Source organism: Syngnathus floridae, chromosome 10 (assembly GCF_059516105.1).
Source record: "Syngnathus floridae isolate MCC-2025c chromosome 10, RoL_Sflo_1.0, whole genome shotgun sequence".
Lineage (NCBI taxonomy): Eukaryota > Metazoa > Chordata > Actinopteri > Syngnathiformes > Syngnathidae > Syngnathus > Syngnathus floridae.
In genome coordinates this window covers 9,391,987-9,409,099 of record NC_142422.1, presented here as the reverse complement: position 1 = coordinate 9,409,099, position 17,113 = coordinate 9,391,987, and the positions used below count along the sequence as shown (strand labels likewise).

The 17,113-nt window shown below is 39.6% G+C and overlaps 2 protein-coding genes across 6 annotated transcripts; one reads left to right on the top strand and one right to left on the bottom strand.

Moving 5' to 3' along the window:
- Positions 1–276: 276 nt before the first annotated feature.
- Positions 277–6,527, bottom strand: gdf6a (growth differentiation factor 6a). Its single transcript, XM_088387014.1, has 2 exons — positions 5,904–6,527; positions 277–2,604 (listed from the first exon to the last, which is right to left on the bottom strand). The coding sequence occupies exons 1-2, from the start codon at positions 6,262–6,264 to the stop codon at positions 1,658–1,660; spliced, it is 1,308 nt and encodes a 435-aa protein (XP_088243140.1). The 5' UTR covers positions 6,265–6,527; the 3' UTR covers positions 277–1,657.
- Positions 6,528–8,579: 2,052 nt separating this feature from the next.
- Positions 8,580–16,236, top strand: sybu (syntabulin (syntaxin-interacting)). Of its 5 annotated transcripts, none has more exons than XM_088388000.1 (8): positions 8,580–8,738; positions 11,237–11,284; positions 11,392–11,578; positions 11,989–12,135; positions 13,018–13,111; positions 13,235–13,369; positions 14,023–14,178; positions 14,503–16,236. In XM_088388000.1, exons 2-8 carry the CDS (start codon positions 11,261–11,263, stop codon positions 15,659–15,661), a joined length of 1,902 nt encoding a protein of 633 aa, XP_088244126.1. In that variant the 5' UTR covers positions 8,580–8,738; positions 11,237–11,260; the 3' UTR covers positions 15,662–16,236. The 5 variants fall into 5 exon arrangements, with proteins under 5 accessions (XP_088244126.1, XP_088244124.1, XP_088244125.1 ...); XM_088387998.1 differs by having other exon boundaries at positions 11,935–12,135; XM_088387999.1 differs by having other exon boundaries at positions 11,389–11,578.
- The last annotated feature ends 877 nt before the right edge of the window (positions 16,237–17,113 follow it).

The following is a 17,113-nucleotide window of genomic DNA, read 5'->3' as shown; positions in this document are numbered from 1 at the left end:
CTATAAGCATCAACAAAGACCTGCTAAGTATATCCAACTATACATTTAATAATTGATACTCGAGCATGATTTGGTGTGTTCATTTTTCATAACATTTCATACTGAGCTCCATTGATACATTGCTGACATTGGAAGTATTGTTAAAGACTACAACATTTTATAAAGTCATATCGTATTTTTATACTCATGACTTCTGGAAGGAATAAACATTTTGATCGACACAAATTTAAAATACTGAAATGAGATGAAAATGAGACAAATAATTGACTTTTCCTATTTCACTGTAGTACACATGTCCAACAATGTTTTATTGGTTTTAATACACAAAACAAAATGAGGGTGGAATTAATCCAAATACAAGGCTTGTGGACTTGGTTTTGAATTTTATTTATACAGTAAGGGAGTGGATCCATTAAAATATGAATATAGATTATCTGTTATATACTGTATAAGCTCTTTACACTGAATGCACCTCAAAACTCGGGTCCAATACGCAATGATGAGGTAGACAGTAATGGTATTTTCCACCCTCTGCAAAAAAAAAAAATATTGAATACACCTTAAATTACTCTTATCAATGTAAGAAATATATGATTATCATGAAACTCTGTACATCACAAATAATAAAATAATTATAGAATAGAAATTATACCGATTTGAGTGCATTTTGTATATGTACAAAGAAATGCAGTTCTCTCATTTCTTCATTCTGAGCACTTTGTAAAGTTATCGACTATACAAAATATTTACAGCTCAAAAATAATGAACAGCAGTGCATTCAAAGCTAATGTGCATTTTAAAATCGCTTCATTTGCGAGTCTCTCATTTTACATTTTCCTCACCAAACGTTCAAATATCTTCTTGGCGCAGTAAGCTGCGGAAGTGCATTTCATAACGATGCAGACTTTTGAGCAAAAGAAAAAAAAAAAAAAAGGTTCACCTCATGTGTGTGCTTTAGACAATATCTTTTTACAAAAACAGAGGGCCAGCAAGTCCGTTTTGCCCTTTTCTGTCCACAAAAGCACACGCTAACCCTCATCGCGCCTCCAGCCCGGTCTGCAGTCAGGCAAAAATCTCTTGAAGGCATTAGCTCCTCTTCTTTGACTCTGTGTGTGCCTGTGTGCGTGTGTGTGTGTGTGTGACATTCTATCTCCTTTCATTTCTTCTTTTTTTTTTTCTTTTTTTTTTTCAAAACATGCACTTGTACAGCCTTCAATGGCTCCAGCCGGACAGAGGCAATTATGAGCTGGATGCAGACCCAAAAGAGTCGGCCCTACGGACAGGATTGCACGACAAGAGCTTGCAAGTCCAAACGCTGGCAGCCAAAAAGCCTCTGTGCTCTACAGCCACAGCACGAACAGGTGCACGGTGGCATCCAATGGGATTTTGTCACACAATGAACACATCTCTGGGAAACAAGGGCCTGTTTGATGACTAGGAACTTTTGCATGGTTGGGAAATAACACTTTAAGGCAGAGAGTGTGCATTTTTGTGAGCAGTGAATTAGAATAAATAAGCAAGTATCACATCAAGCGTCCCATGTGGATGTCACGAGTTGAGGTATCCTGTAAGGACTCTTCCACCCATTCGACCTTTATCGTCATGGATTTTTATGTTTGTCTTTTAAAAAAAAAAATCATGTTAAGTTGATTGGCCGCTACCTGCACCCACACTGCTCCACCACCATGTCCTCATACTGCTTGTACACCACATTGTTGCCCGAGTCTATGTACAGGATGCTGATTGGGCTCAGTTTGGTGGGGACACAGCAGCTTGGAGGGGTGCTGTTGGGGTCCATGGAGTTCATTAGAGTCTGTATGATGGCATGGTTGGTAGGTTCCAGGTGAGATCTGAGCGGGAAGTCACACACTCCTTCGCAGTGGTATGCCTCGTAGTCCAAGGGTGCGATGATCCAGTCGTCCCAGCCCAGCTCTTTGAAATTCACGTGCAACGCCTTTTTGCTGCACCTGGATTTGGATTTTTTCCCATGTCTTTTCCCATGGCGGTTGCTCAGCGCTGTCCTCCTCCGCCTCCGGGGCCCCTCCCCTTTGACCCCGCTGAGGGGCGTACCTTCCCCCTCCACCTCCTCCTCCGCTGAAGTTCTCACCACCTCTATCTCCTTGATAGACCTCCGTGACTTAATCTTCTCCTTCATCTCGTTGAAGAAGTTCTCCCTTTTCTTAGAGCGGGTGTAGACCACCAGGATGGCTTTCTCCTGCTGGGACCGCCCGCTCCTGTCCAGACCCAGCACCCTGAGGTCCAACTCATTGTCGGAATTACTGAGAGTGACTCTGAGCTGAAAGCAGAGATGGTTCCCTTTATGTTCATGATGGTGATGATGTTTAAGAGATTTAAACATGTCCTTAACGTCCAGAACCTCCCATCTGGACTTGGTAGCGTCCAAAGGGTCCAGCAGTCTGGAGTCCAGCAGCATATCAGAGTTGCAGGAATAAAGTTGGATGTGGTAGAGGCCTGTCGTCTGTAAGTCTCCCAACGCTCTCCTAAATATCCTTAATTCTGCCCCAACCAGCTCCTCTTTGTCTGAAAGGGTTGAGACATCAAACAGATACTTTTGTCTTCGCAGAGGAGGGTGCAAAAGATCGTCTGCAAGGATAAAAGAGGAAAATAATTGCAGTCAGATTCACTTAGGGTGTACAGTGTTCAGATGGGGGAGGGAGGGGACTCACAGAGGCCTTAGCTCCACCCCCCTCCAAAACCCACACTAAACCAACCTGATAGAAAAACACATATTCATTATTTTTATCCATTTTGTGCTTAAAAAACATTCTCTTCATATACATTGAAATTTTGAGTTAATGCGAAAATATTATAATAATAAGTGTTTTACTATACTTGAATAGCTATGTATTTTACCGTTCTGCGCAAAAGTTTGGTCCCTTACAGAGGCACAAGTTGAATAAAATGGACCGTGTATTGACATAAATAACATCGAGACGTGCAATTTCATGAAAAAGCGCACCATATACATAATTTCGTACTTTTAAGTCATTTCTTGATCGATTCTGCGCCTGTTAAATGATCAATGAAATACATTTGCATCTGAGTTTGGGGAAAGTTGATCACTAAATGATGTATCTATATTTATTTGCATGTTTATTTATTCATTTATTTATCTCATTATTTATTGCATACCTGCAAGCTCCAAACTTTCGGTCTTTGACACCTTTTAATTTATACCCTAGCAAATCGCGCATCTGGGTTCAAAATGAACCTAGATTTCCAAAGCACGCAGGCTTCCAGGCCGTTTGCAAAAGCATATATTTTTGCTTGTTGTCATTTGTTTTCTTTAAGGACGCATGTCTCAAACATAAGCCGACATCATTAACGACATTTTTCGTTTAAATTGCCATCGCTCTCAAATTATGCTTATAGTCCTGGCTTCATTGGTTCTTGTGCGATATCGAAATTAATTTAAACATTTGCATTTATTCATTATTTACGTATATATTTTAAAGAGTATTGTCGATTTTTACAACAACAAAAAAGTTGGGGTAAGTTTGTGCTGCTTAAAGGCAACAATACACAATGCATTATAGAGCACTGCGGGGGGGGGGGGGGGGGGGGGCAAAGATTCCATCAATCTGACGCTGTTGTTAAGAAAAAAACAAAATTTTGCAAAGCCTAAAGCAAATATTTGACCTATATGGTCGATTTATAGCCTGGCAGACTCGAAAAACACACGATTTTAATATAAGTTTAAAAAGGAGAGCGAAAGAATAATCATTGGTGTATGGCGCGACAATTGTTTTTTTTTTTTTTTTAATACATACGTCTATTTTAGCACGTAAAATCGTGAAACATGCATATTGTTCATTACTTTGTTTAAATACTGTGTATTCTGGTTGAGAAGGAAAAAAACGTTAGAATGAACGCTTGCTTTGGTTGACCATGCAGCATAATATCAAACTTCTTGGAAAAATAAAAGTGACAAGGCTGCGTGTGTACACACTTGTGATTTGTTCAAGTTATTCTAAATAGATATTTGATTCTACTTGTCAGTTTCCCTCCGTGAACCCTGCCGAGGAAAACCGTAAAAAGCAGATTGAAACCTTGTGCTTGTTTCTGTGACTTGCGCGTCTGGTCTGCATTACGTTTCTTTTCTACCTTTTTTTAACAAGACCTTAAACAAAATCGAATACAAGTTCACCAAATAATTAACAGCCTGAATTCCCATCTTTCTCATTAAAGCACTTCCCCTCTTATATTTCATCCCATCTTGCCAACGACAACATCCCCCTTAAAATGGCCCTTGAACCGACTGGGTGAACAGCCTGTTGAAATTACTGACATATTCGTGTTGACAGACAAGAATGTACCAGGTTTTCTTAATATCGAGATTCCGTTAGATTACTTTCTACGCAATTTTTGTCGTATTTCAACAAATGCAAATCATATTTTTCAATATTTCAATGGCAATTAATAAAATGAGATATAATGACACCACAGTGGTTATAGAATTTTGAAACGTTTGTCATCTTGAAATTACATTCAAAAGTATAGCCTTAAATTATGCATGTCTAGGCCTATTTATTTTTAAAATAATATTGAGTCCAATAAAAATCTTATTTACGTATAATCTGCAAATAACACTTAAAAATGGGCTGGTGAGTAAAGGCGCAGCGCATGCTTGTGCATATAAGCAGGCCTCAATTTTGCCTTGAGTTTTATTCCCAGTTGAGTTAACTGCTGCAGGTTCCCTAATAAAATGCAACACTTAAGGGATTTTGTGAGGACCCTTAAAAAACAAAGCTGAACGTGAGGCAGTCTATTTTCCATAATGAATTGTAATTGGTGAGGGAATTTGCTACAACAATAAAATAATACAAATCACTTCACAGCAGGGGAAATGGTTATTATTTTTGTTGTTTTACCTTTCCCCCGGCGAAGTCGTTCATTTGGTTATGCATCCTCGTGGCCTTTGGGTCAATACGGAAGAAGACAGTGTTTGATATGTTATGACATGAACACTCAATTAGATGACTGAGCTCAAATACCCCAATCAGCCGTTCGATGCCATGCGGCTCTCAGAGGGTCTCGACTCGGGGTCAGAGCCACTGACACGCCACATCACAATCACCGGCAAAGAGTGCGACATACCCCCCCCCCCCCCTCCCCTCCCAGTCCTATCGCATCCGTTCACACAGCAAAAAGCACAAGGTTGAAATCTCGTTTTGACTTCGTTTTGCGTCTCACGATGAACCTGGAATTACCATATGATTTACTTTTTATTTCTGACTGCGTATTTAGAAAAGCGAGTCCAATGTTGAACGGAGAGCTGTAATAATTTTTATTTTTGACTGCCTGACTTAATTCATTACAAATAATGTGCACTGTCCACGATTAATAAATAGGCTGTGATGTGTGCATGTGTTGGAGGGTACCTGTATTTCAATTGCAATATTGAAATGACAATCACCAAGCAATGGCTACCACACTATTAATGCCTCAAACACCTGTTACTCGCTCCCATGTAGTTCTCTCCATAGACTGTCTGCAGTCAATTAATTTCCATGGATATTTGAAGGTGTTGTGCATTGAAACCAAAACTGTTGTGGAATATTTGGTTTCCCATTTCCGTGGAGTTTTTTTTTAAGCCCGCACTGACACTGATTTACAACCTTCGTTTAGAGAGCGTCTCAATTAGTGTTTTACTGTCGTGTTACCCAGGGGTTAAGTGTAGTTGCTAGCGCGAAAGACTAAGAGGAAAAAGTTTTGTGCTTGTGAGAAAATTATGTATCCGCAAATTAATCCAACCGCAATTGCATGGTTTTCTCAATTTTCTAATTCGCAGAGTTTCTTCTATTTTTAATGTCAGGTAATTCAACCAAAAAGAAAATTTTGCAAGATTAATGTGACAGAGCTGGCCGCGGCCCCAAACCAACCTGTTCCTCTGTCCACGAAACTTGTTATGGTGTTGGCAGATTTAGAGGAGCGGAAAAAGCTCGCGTTTAGTCCGAGCTTCTCCGCTGCGGAATACGTCCTGTAAATGGAGAGCATGTACTCGTGCGGCACGACATCGTCCTTAAGGTCTTCTTTATGCTGGCCCATCATATGATGAGAAGAGGCGAAGATGTCTTTTAGGAGTTTGGTTGACCTTTGTCCGCCCTGATGAGGGAGCCTGGCTCCCCTGTTCCTCTTCGGGCTAGAGGGAGAGATGATAGCAGCTGACTGGAAACATGGTATATTCCAAAGGAAAACAAGGAGCAGGCCCACATAAAGCGTAACAACTCGAAATGCAAACATGGCTGGAAGGTGAGGGGGAGACGTCGAATGTCGAAAGATTCGTATTTTCCTTCCCTTGGATGGAGGGGTCCGCCTGAGCCGGAGATGGTCTGCGCGTCAGGGTGTAAGATTGCTTTGCGCCCTCGAGAAGTGCGTTTTGCGCTCTGGACTCCACACAAGAGCAGAGCCTGTTAGGCCGATTGAAACACGCCCCCACGGTCGCCCGGTGCTTCCCAATTTCATGACATCCACTTGCAAACACGGAGCCAAAGGCCATACTAGCGACCCGGGAATCCATGTGGGAAAGTTTTTGTTGTGGTTTCGCAACTCATTTATTTATTGTTTCCCTGATAGAGCCTGAAACATGCAAAAATATGCGTGCCTACAAATATTCCAATGCCATTAAAATAAAACCACATTCATAAATGATGATTTACGACTCGTGTGGGATCAGCAGATTTCTTCACGTTAATGAAAGAGTAAAATAGTCTTTAGTCCGAAATGTATATGGGATGGGGACAATAATAGTCTTTATCTTAAAGTCGTTGCGACTAAAGCCTCCAAGGACATATCCGATCAGATTAGATAAGATTTTACGTCTAGATTGTTGAAAAGCACTTACTAGTGATCATAAACCTGTGTCAAAATAACCATTATCGATTATGCAACCATGGCAAAATATATTTGCATGTAGTTTTCTTTTTTTGATGGTCACTGGACACCTGCGTATTATGAAGGGGGATTTAGCATCCCATTAATTAACAGAATTGAGTGCACCGATCCTTGCCAAACTTGTAGAACATCGAAGTCCCGTGCAGTACAGCTGGTCAATGACAAACATGCGTTTAGAATGGCTTTAGCGACCTCTAGTGTCTCATTGTTCACTATTGAAATGAACTGCAAAAGTTGGTAACGTTTGATAAATTAAACGTCTCATACTCCTCTCAAGAAAGGAACAGTAAAGGATCTTAGAAATAGAAAAGTGTCTTTGTGCACGTGTTTGAAATACTATAGTTGCATAGTTTTACTTTTTGAAACAAAGTACTGAAATAGATCAATTTATATACTTTGTGCCTTTGAGTAAGTAGACATACCTATTAACGTCACATGCAATCGTGGAACAGCAAGGTCAATTCTTCTTGTTTTGTTTTGCACTGAAAACATTTATGAATCTAATCAAAAGATGGATTGGATACCATGCAAGAGTTCCGAATTTCAGTTTTGTTTCATGGTATTTACATATTATTATTATTATTTTATTATTATTTTATTATTATTATTATTATTATTATTATTATTTTATTATTATTATTATTATTATTATTATTATTATTATTATTATTATTATTATTATTATTATTATTATTATTATTATTATTATTATAAAGAGCTCCAAACAAAGAGCTCATGGGAAGGGATATATGCATACTATTTTGTACCTTCTGCCATCTAGTGGAGGAGTATTTTGTTGTTCTATCACGTCGCTTACACTATGCGACATAAGACTTCTCTATTCCATACAGATATGCAAAATATGTTGTATATTATCCGTCGTGAATTGATTATTTATAAACCAAATAAATTAAATTGGATAATTTCTTGAGATACACGCATCTGATGAATACTCAAGGCGAGGGAAGGCATAATATTATAATAGTATTTGGATATCACTCATGTAAACCACAATACAATTACGTGACCAGAAACGAACAAAATTGGTGAGTTGTTTTTTTAGGGCTTTAGCGACCTCAGCTAAGGAAAAAGTCATTACTCGTTACTTCCAGCAGAGGACATCAGTGACGTCAAAACGTTGTTTGTTTGGTCACGTGCTGACATTTCACTCAGTTCCATCCAGCGACCATTAAGACTCTGATGGCAGTCCACTTTAGCTCGCTTTCAAATGATGAGCACCCACATGCAATAGGTTCGATAGGACGGATAGGATGAGAATGGCAGTTTTAGATGTTTTCTTTAGCTTTACGTGTTCCGTTGACCAATAGTCATCAGTACCTTGCAGCGTCGTGTTGCCAAAACAAAGCATCATTGTCTTATTTGAATCTGCGGAGTTTATTTACAACGATGAATAGAGAACGAACATAATAGCCATAAGACACGAGCACCCCACAACCCGTCGTTCAGTACCATGGAGAGCAATTTGAATTGCATCAAAATGTTTTCGTGTTCTTAACTTGTAACATTTATGCAATCGTTATTTTATTGATTCTTGATCTCGATGCTGATCCCATGGGATGGATTACATGTGCCGTTCCGTATTTGCTCATCTTTGTCCCTGCACAGCTCACAGGGCGACTCAAGAGTTAATGCGTTATGTAACACCCAGAGGATGCTCGTCATCATGTGCGCGCACAGTCAGAGGTCCAATGGTGTATGTCTTCTCCGGGTCCATCTGTACTGTAGAACACAACCTGATACCAGAAACTGGACGTGTATTTGTGCGGCGTAACCGTCTTCGTGGGACTGCTGCAAAACATCAGGTGAGCGTATTGATGGAGACATTTGTATCAAGAATATTGTAGGGATTTTTCTGAACAAATGAACTGCGCACATAAGAACAGGTGTGTGGGTGGGCTGGAGGGGGGGGGGGGGGGGGTCTATGTTGTTTATTATGACGATGCAAATAATGTTACTATTTGGAGACCGGTCTGAAATAAATTCGGTTGTGTATGTGTTTATTCCAAAGGGAAAACACATTTAATTGTTCTAGGTGGGGCATCAATACAAAGGAAACACATTGAATAACGAGTTACAAAAGAAGACAGAAATTTTGAAAAAATAAGTTGGGGACTTCAACTTTTTGCTGTTGTTAGTAATTAATTCAGAATTATTGCAACGGTCTAATAGCGAGATGACACCTATCTGCCTAAGAGAGAGAGAGAGAGAGAGTTTTATGAGGATGATTCAAAAGCATTACTGTCTCAGTGTGATGTGATGACGGCATCTGTTTCAAGGTCCACAATCTCAGAGTTACATATTTATTTATTTATTTATTTATCTATTTATCTATCTATTTATTTATTCATTTATTTATTTATTGCTTCGTACCATACTTGCAGAAAATCTAATGCAAGCATAACAGGCTTTACGTAAATTCACATTGTACTAGTTGATTATCATTCGTGATGTCCAAATATGAACGATTTAACATAGGCTGAATTGATGGAATAAAGAGATAAACAGCTTGACATGAGTCCATGTGTGGATCATCATTAGAAAGCAGTTGGATTGGAGGGGATTAAAAGATTTTACAACTAGACTGTTTAAAACGTGCACATACAAATCAGTTTGTTTACACAGAATGAAAGGCATGCAGAATGTAAAAGCCTTTCTATTTTGTCAATTGGTAGCACCCACACTTAACATTTCAACATTACTAATGAAAGAAATAGTATAAGGATGAGCTGAAGAAATTGACAAGGTGTGTAAATGTGGACAGAAATGCTCCCTTCCTCAGCATTCCCTTTGTTGCTAAGACTGTTGCTAGGGCACCGGGGTAAATGCTTTTCTCTGCTTGATTCTGTTGTGCATCTGATCATGTACCATGGTACTTGGATTGGTGAGGATATTGAATCTAAAATACATAATGGAGGTCACCTAGATCTCTGTTCTATTTTGAAGTCTGACAATGAAAAATTGAGTTTCAATCCCATGGCACCTTGCTCTATTTTCGCCATCCTTTGTGGTTTGATTTAAAAAGCTATCATCATCCACATACAAAATCATCTGATTTCCTTTTGGCCAGTAAATGGTTGATACATAAATGCATATTATAATCTCAATAAATATGTATTGGTGCAGATAAAAAATAACGAATATACAGACCGGACATTTTAGATAAGAGCCAAGCAGGACAAAAATCTCGGGGTCAATTACATCATAGGAGCATTGAAAGATGCATCACATCTGCACTTATGCAACTGACCCATTAAAGAAAGCTGCTGAGAAGCAGTGCAGCGAACAAACCAGAAGTGATGACACAATAGATTTTATTCAAGCATGAGAAGACATTCTGCATTATTTAGCTTCAAAGCATTAATACAAAATGTTTGTTCTTTGTTTAGCTGTGTGTGGGGGGGAGTTAATCCATGGAGAGTTGATTTCTACTTCGGTCTTTGTTTTATTTTAATGCCAAAATTCCACCTTAATATGAACATTTTCTGTTTTTGCTTTTGGGTTAGGTGGACTGTGGTGTGATTTCTGTGGGGAAATTTGGCCTTACATAATCATAAAATTAAATTGAAATTATTCGTGGAGTGTGCACGTTCCCCTCATACTTGCGATGCTTTTATACGGGTTCTTCGACTGCCCCTCACAACCCCAAACCATGCATTATAGATTGACTAGAGACTGTCAACCATTCAATGGTGTAACTCGACTCTTGCCTATCTGGGATCTGTGCCTAAGGTTTGACATTCTGAGTGGGGAAAGCGAAAAAAAAAAGTCATTCGTCCACCCATTAATTTTTGATATCACATATTCTGTTTACCAAGAATTGGAGGCTACCCACCCTGGAATGATCACTTCACATATTGAAAAATGATCATTCACAATCGCATTCTCGCCATCTGAGTGGGAACTGAGCACACATGGTCGATCCTTGTGTCATCATTAAAGCTGTAAGGCTTTTGTCGGCATTTAATTCAATACATTTAGAATTTGGATTTAAGTGTATCCTGGTTCAATCCGATCATTAGAAAAGAGCGTTGAGATAGTGTGAAATGCAATAAGGATGCCCTTTTAGAATTTTAGTGTCAATACTCAGTTTGTTTCATAAGGTGGTCATATTAGAATGTGTCGGCTCTGTACTTCTTGTGACATCTGTACTGGCTTGTGTAATGTGTGTGTGCGCTTGCGTTTATGCATGTGTGTTATTGTAGCAGTGATGCAACCCAAAGAGGGCCTTTTTTCTTTGTTTACTGTTTGTCACTTCGATTCAAAACTCAGTTCAAATTTTTTGTTTTGTATGTGTGATCAGTGAGAATCTACTACATGAAACGCAATGGGACCATTCCAGGAGTATGAGGTTAGTCGTTATGAATTTGCTGTTAGACATCATTTGGTATGTTTAGTGTACTACAGTACATATTGACACCACGTGGCACTCAATGGATGTGAACTTCATACAAGCAGGAAAAGAAGTCTCCACAGAAAGGAAGCCCTCGGAGTCGCATCCCACGTTTGGTCCTCCATCCCTTCCAGCCAAAGGGCAATGGCTCTCCTCTTTCTGACTCTCCTTTCTCAGAGGAGGAGGGCAAAGAGTGTGACGTCAGCTCAGATCACTCCAAAAGAACGATCAGCACCAACAGTTTTTACTCGGGTAAGAATTTCTGTGCCAAATGTCTGTCTGTCTGTCTACTTGAGCGAGTGATACATAGATATCAATGTAGATATAAATATATAAATATAGATACAGTGATATACATAGATAGTATGTAAAACTGGGTCAAAAACAACCCAAATTGGATTGAAAATTGGACCAGCCCAACAAAACAATTTTTTTTGTACAAAACAACCCCTATTTATTTTTTACAAAACAACTTCTCTAACCCACCTTCCTGGGTCAGTCCAATTTTTAACCCAGCAGTTTTAAAGGGGTGTGTGTATGCGCTTAAGGTCAAGCTCTCGTGTGTCTGGTTTTGGTTATTACTGTCTGTGTGCCTATCTACAATATAGATGACACCGGCTGCCCCACTAGTCAGTCTGTGTCCCCCTCCAAAACTCCGTCAGGCTCAGAGGAGAGTGCTCACAGCTCGCCAACACTCCCCGAGCGTAAGGCCAAAGTGAAGAGGGTACGAGTCATTGCTGAGGGCAGTCGTGAACCACGGAGTACGCCAAAGAACAAGAAGGCGCTGAGGTCGGCCATGAAAACCAGAGGTAAAGGAAGAAGCAAAACTAGATTATCGTGCTTTGTTTCTGCTTATTTATTGTTTGAAAAGAAAACCTTTCCAGTCTCCAACTATCTCCATGAAATTACAAATGTATCAGCATCTTACAAAAATTGTGCCAACTAAAGGAGAGAATCATTACTCGTGTGTGTTTAACTTTGGGGAAGTTATCTTATCCCTCTTCTTCCATCTTAAATCAGATTATTTTAGGCTTCCTTCTACTTCCTTTTGAACAAACATGAATTTACAATAAAGGGAAAATTATAATGCAATATCATTTTTTCTTTTTTTTAAGTTCTATTGTACTATGGAGTTATCATTTTCTGTACTTTTGTACTTATATCTTGTATTTCTTTAATGTTCGAAATAAACAAACAAACAAAATCTTAAAAAAACAATCTTAAATCTGTAAATACAGTTTGTGAAACAAAACTCCATGGAGGAATAAATTGATTGTCGATGGAAAATGTTCTGGGGCTTAGGCAATTAGGCTGATTAGTGGGAGGTTACTTGACTGGGTGAATGTGAACAGACTTTCAGCCGACTCCCAAAGTGGTGGAGAAAATGTTTTTGCCCAATTAGTTTGACACAGTCATCACTGGTCACAGCACTATGGTTTTGTTTGATAACAAGAGCTGTCTCTCAGGTTTGGATGACATTTCATTTTCAATAAAATGTCAGATTTTTTTTTTTTGCCTTTAGCTTCAATCTGTCTATTGATCATCATTTTGTGTCAATCCTGCAACCCGCTGTGACAGCATTTGGGACAGAACTGCTGAGCTTGTTTCCTTGATGCACATTGATGACTTGACAACCAAAGCAAGCATTATTTGAGTCAGCAATTGGTAACATACAATTCTTCCTTCTGCAGGAAGTGAGGCAGATTTTAGCTCCTCCAGCAGTACAGGGAGCCTAAAGAGAAGAGAGAGCCTCACCAAATCTGGAAAGAAGACTCTCTCTCGCAGGTATGCTGATTTTAATATTCTTTTGCACTCCCAAGTTTTTAATTCATTAGACGTGGAAGAATGTTTGTTTTTTGCATTACATTAATTTACTTCATTATAATTACTTCACATTGCCCACATCAGTTTGCTCCCAGTCTTCAAACCAGCAGGGAGCCCGTCCTCCAACCGTGATGCAGAGCTATACGCTCCTTACCAGATTCCACCCAGAGCTGCATCGTCAACCAATAGTAGCAGCTGTAACTCTAGCCCTACATCCAGGTTCATATTTTTACATTTGTAATATGTCAAGCTGTTTTTTTAACACTTTATCTTGTTTACAGTCATTTGAAAGCTGACACTAACGCATTTAATTTAGGGCAAAGGGTGTGGGGAGCATAATAGATTTACAATCATTCCATGAGATGACTAGGGCATTGATTATGAAGTTATCCCACGCCTTCACTTTCCCAAGCAATAAAGAACATGCATCTTTTGTTTCACTACATTTCTTTATTTCAATTGTATTATTTGTGGATGAGAGGCAGAACACTTTCATCAAAGCCTCAAGTGTCTCAGGTTATCAGGAAATTGTACAGTTGAAAGAGACTAGTTTGTGCCCAATTCCTCCTACTCATCCTCTACAACAAAAAAAACCACATTATTGGAGAATGATGCCATGCATACAATTGGTGTCGGGATTATTTTTTAGGATTATAGCCCTATCATGTATTTAGATAAACTAGAATTCTGTCTCTTGTCTGCATGCCAGTAATCCAGCATCAGACAGTAATTCTCTAGCTCCAGTAAACATCTGTCCTGGTAAAACCCTTTCAGACAAATTACCTATTGCATGCAGTGATTTCAGTGTTTTATAATAAATAGTTGGAGTCTTTTGTTTATTTTTGTTTTAAATTAATTTCTCTCCCCAACAGGAGAGTAAACTTCAGCCGCTACCATTCATGTGGCGATAACCATGGAGTCAGACCCCCCAACCCTGAGCAATACCTCACCCCTCTGCAGCAAAAAGAAGTGGTCATCAGACACCTGAAAACAAAGCTACTGGAATCTGACAGCAGGGTTCATGACAGGTGAGTTAGCATCCAGTGTAGTGGTGATTTTAATTATGCGTGTGTTGGGCATCATAGATGTGAGATTGTAGATGTGATGTAATAGCCACCTCCTGAAGCTCCACTCGACTGACTGTCTGACTAAATTACATAAGCCCCCCGCAAATGTCATGACAATGTTCGAGTTTGGTCTTGCATGAAACTTTCTTCTGGATTCAGCTTTGGAATGAATATTGCATAGTGCTCAGTTTGGCTAGTGCGAGATAGTTGGCAGTCGACAGGAAAGTCATGCAATGCCTTCCTCATTATCTTCAAACGACAGTGAATGTTTTTGTTATTTTTTAGGGAGGCAGAAATTGTGGATCTCAAAGGCCAACTCAGCAGAATGAGAGAAGACTGGATTGAGGAAGAGTGTCACCGGGTTGAGGCCCAACTGTCCCTCAAAGAAGCCCGTAAGGAAATCAAACAGCTGCGCCAGGTTGTGGAGACCATGAAGAGCAGCCTGATGGAAAAAGATAAGGGAATACAGAAGTACTTCATCGACATCAACATCCAAAACAGGAAGCTGGAGGCCCTCTTGCAAAGCATGGAACTTGCTCAGAGTGGTGCCAACCTTCAAGAAGACAACACACAAGAATTCCTCTTTCAGAGCCCTGATAGAGTTGGGAAAAAGGTAGTTGGGGATGAAGAAATTGGAATGGAGCTAGGTGATCAAGGGGTGGAGGCCATGGCTGACAGTGGGCTGCTAATAAATGACGAGATGGCCAACAGAGGTGATATTTTGGAGCAGGTCTTCATGTCCACTCCAGTAGATTTTCGTGTGGACTCCATCAACAAGCCGAAACCTGTGATCGAATCAGGCTTTGCAATGTCCATATTATCGGAAATATCCAATCCATCTCCACCAGCCATACCAGCTACTATCAACAGCTGCGTTTCATGCTCTGTTAAGAAGACCGAAGATAAGAATCTCCAGACTGACATAATGCCGATGTCGCATGACCTTCAGGCTCTCCTTTACCAGCTTCTCCAACTTGAAGGGAGTAGAAGGCAGACTTTGTCCATCTCCAGCACTGTTCTGGGTCTCCCAAACCTGGACACCCCTACGGCCACTTCTGCACACTTCCCTGACTTGAGCTGTCCCCCACCCAACATGCTGACCCCGACTCCACTTGACAGCAAAGTCATCACAACTGACTCAGGCATGGGCGACTCAGAACTAGTGGAGAACCCGCGGTTCATGGATGAGCTGGATTTTGAGGTGAGCACAGAGAAACAACATCCTTCACCAGAATCAGGTGTGATCACCAAGCAATACTGGAGCAACAGTTTTCTGGTGGATCTGGTTGCCGTCGCGGCGCCTGTGCTCCCCACAGTGGCTTGGCTATACTCGCGACACGGTGTGGATAAAAGCACTCCAGTCAACATTGCCGCTCTCATCAGAGGCTGTTGCATCGTGGGATTGCGCTCCCTTCGTCACATTGCTCACAAGCCAGACGTATAGTGGCTTCCGACTTGCAGGCACACAGCTCACTTTGAATTAGAAGCACTTAAGCATTTTGGAGAATAAATACCTATATTTTTTGCTTTTCCTGAACACCTTTCCGCTGTTGTGAGTCCATCACTATATTTACTATGAGTTTAAGAAAAATGACATGGAAGGGAATATTTATTAATGAGTGTATAGTTTATTTATAGTTTCTCAATAAGATGATCATCTGGGTAGATGATTTTTCTTATTGTTTTATAGATACTGTCCCAGGTCATCCTTGCTGAAAATCAAAGCACTTGTTCAGTTTTTGGGAAACAAAAGATGAAATGTCTGTATCAGTTTTGTAATGTTGAGTTGTCCAAAAATGAGCTTTAATCCTTCTGCCAAAGCTTTAATGTAAAATCCATTTTTTCTCTATCTTCCCCCAGATAAGCAGAGATTTATTACTGTAAGTTGACCCTTTTGTATTGTTAACTGAAAGTTGATGTTTCACAGCAAATGACAGTTTGTGCCTATATGTGCAATACCTGTGCCCGTGGTTTGCATCAGATGTCCATGTATATTATTAAAGCATGATTAATACAGTACCTAGACTCCTGCCCTTTTTTTCTAGCTCCACAAATTAATGTGGTACCATGACACTTGAGTGACTCCAGCTAGAATTTCGAAATGAGCCATATCATTCATCTTTTTTCTTGTAAGCAAAATTAAAACAGAGATATAAATGCTGTGTGGTCGTAGTGATCTTAACTGTCTTTGAAACAAGTAGCATAGTGAACAATTTTTCATATCAGATGCTTTAAGATGTTTATTGCACTTATAGTTTGTCAAACTAAAAATGAAGTGCTTCAGATTTTCGACGCATTTGACTCAAACCTGTAAAGTTCATTCAAAATGGGCATTAGTGTGCATAGTGCCCATTTGGTAGTCCCACAAGCACTTTAGCGATTCGGCTTATGCTCATTTCATTTCCCAGTCTGCTGTCATGCGGCACTAGCAAATTCACAAGTGCAGTACTTTCAAAACATATTTCATAGTACTCTTTGTTGAGAAAAAATATTTTTTTTAATTCATATAAGCTTCCAAAGAGCCATGACAGACTCAATGCCTACTTTTACACAATGGGTGTTGAACGCAAACCAATGTAAACAATATAACATTATTTTTATGGGCTTTTGATGAAAGCCATTTCCATTCATTTTTTGTGGGGAAAGATGATTTGGGATAAGTCCCAGTGGGGATCTGATGTCAATTTGACATACATTTTGTATTAAAAACGTGCTTGATATAAGATCAATATGATATCAAACACTGTTGATTCTGACTCAAGTCATATTGATATTTAATTGACATCAGATGCCCACTGGGGTGTTTTTGAATGATGGGCATGGTTATGAAACAATTAATTGAACTAGTCTCTCAAGTCACCACTGTACATCACTCTTATGTAAGAGGCCCATAAAA

What these genes read in the sequence shown, in the direction of transcription:
- gdf6a (XM_088387014.1), bottom strand. Translation starts at nt 6,264, where the DNA reads ATGTTTGCATTTCGAGTTGTTACGCTTTATGTGGGCCTGCTCCTTGTT. An exon ending in TTTCGTGGACAGAGGAACAG is followed by an intron (nt 2,605 to 5,903) that starts GTTGGTTTGGGG and finishes TTATCCTTGCAG; the next exon opens with ACGATCTTTTGCACCCTCCT.
- sybu (XM_088387997.1), top strand. Translation starts at nt 11,261, where the DNA reads ATGGGACCATTCCAGGAGTATGAG. An exon ending in GTCGGCCATGAAAACCAGAG is followed by an intron (nt 12,136 to 13,017) that starts GTAAAGGAAGAA and finishes TTCCTTCTGCAG; the next exon opens with GAAGTGAGGCAGATTTTAGC. An exon ending in GACAGCAGGGTTCATGACAG is followed by an intron (nt 14,179 to 14,502) that starts GTGAGTTAGCAT and finishes GTTATTTTTTAG; the next exon opens with GGAGGCAGAAATTGTGGATC.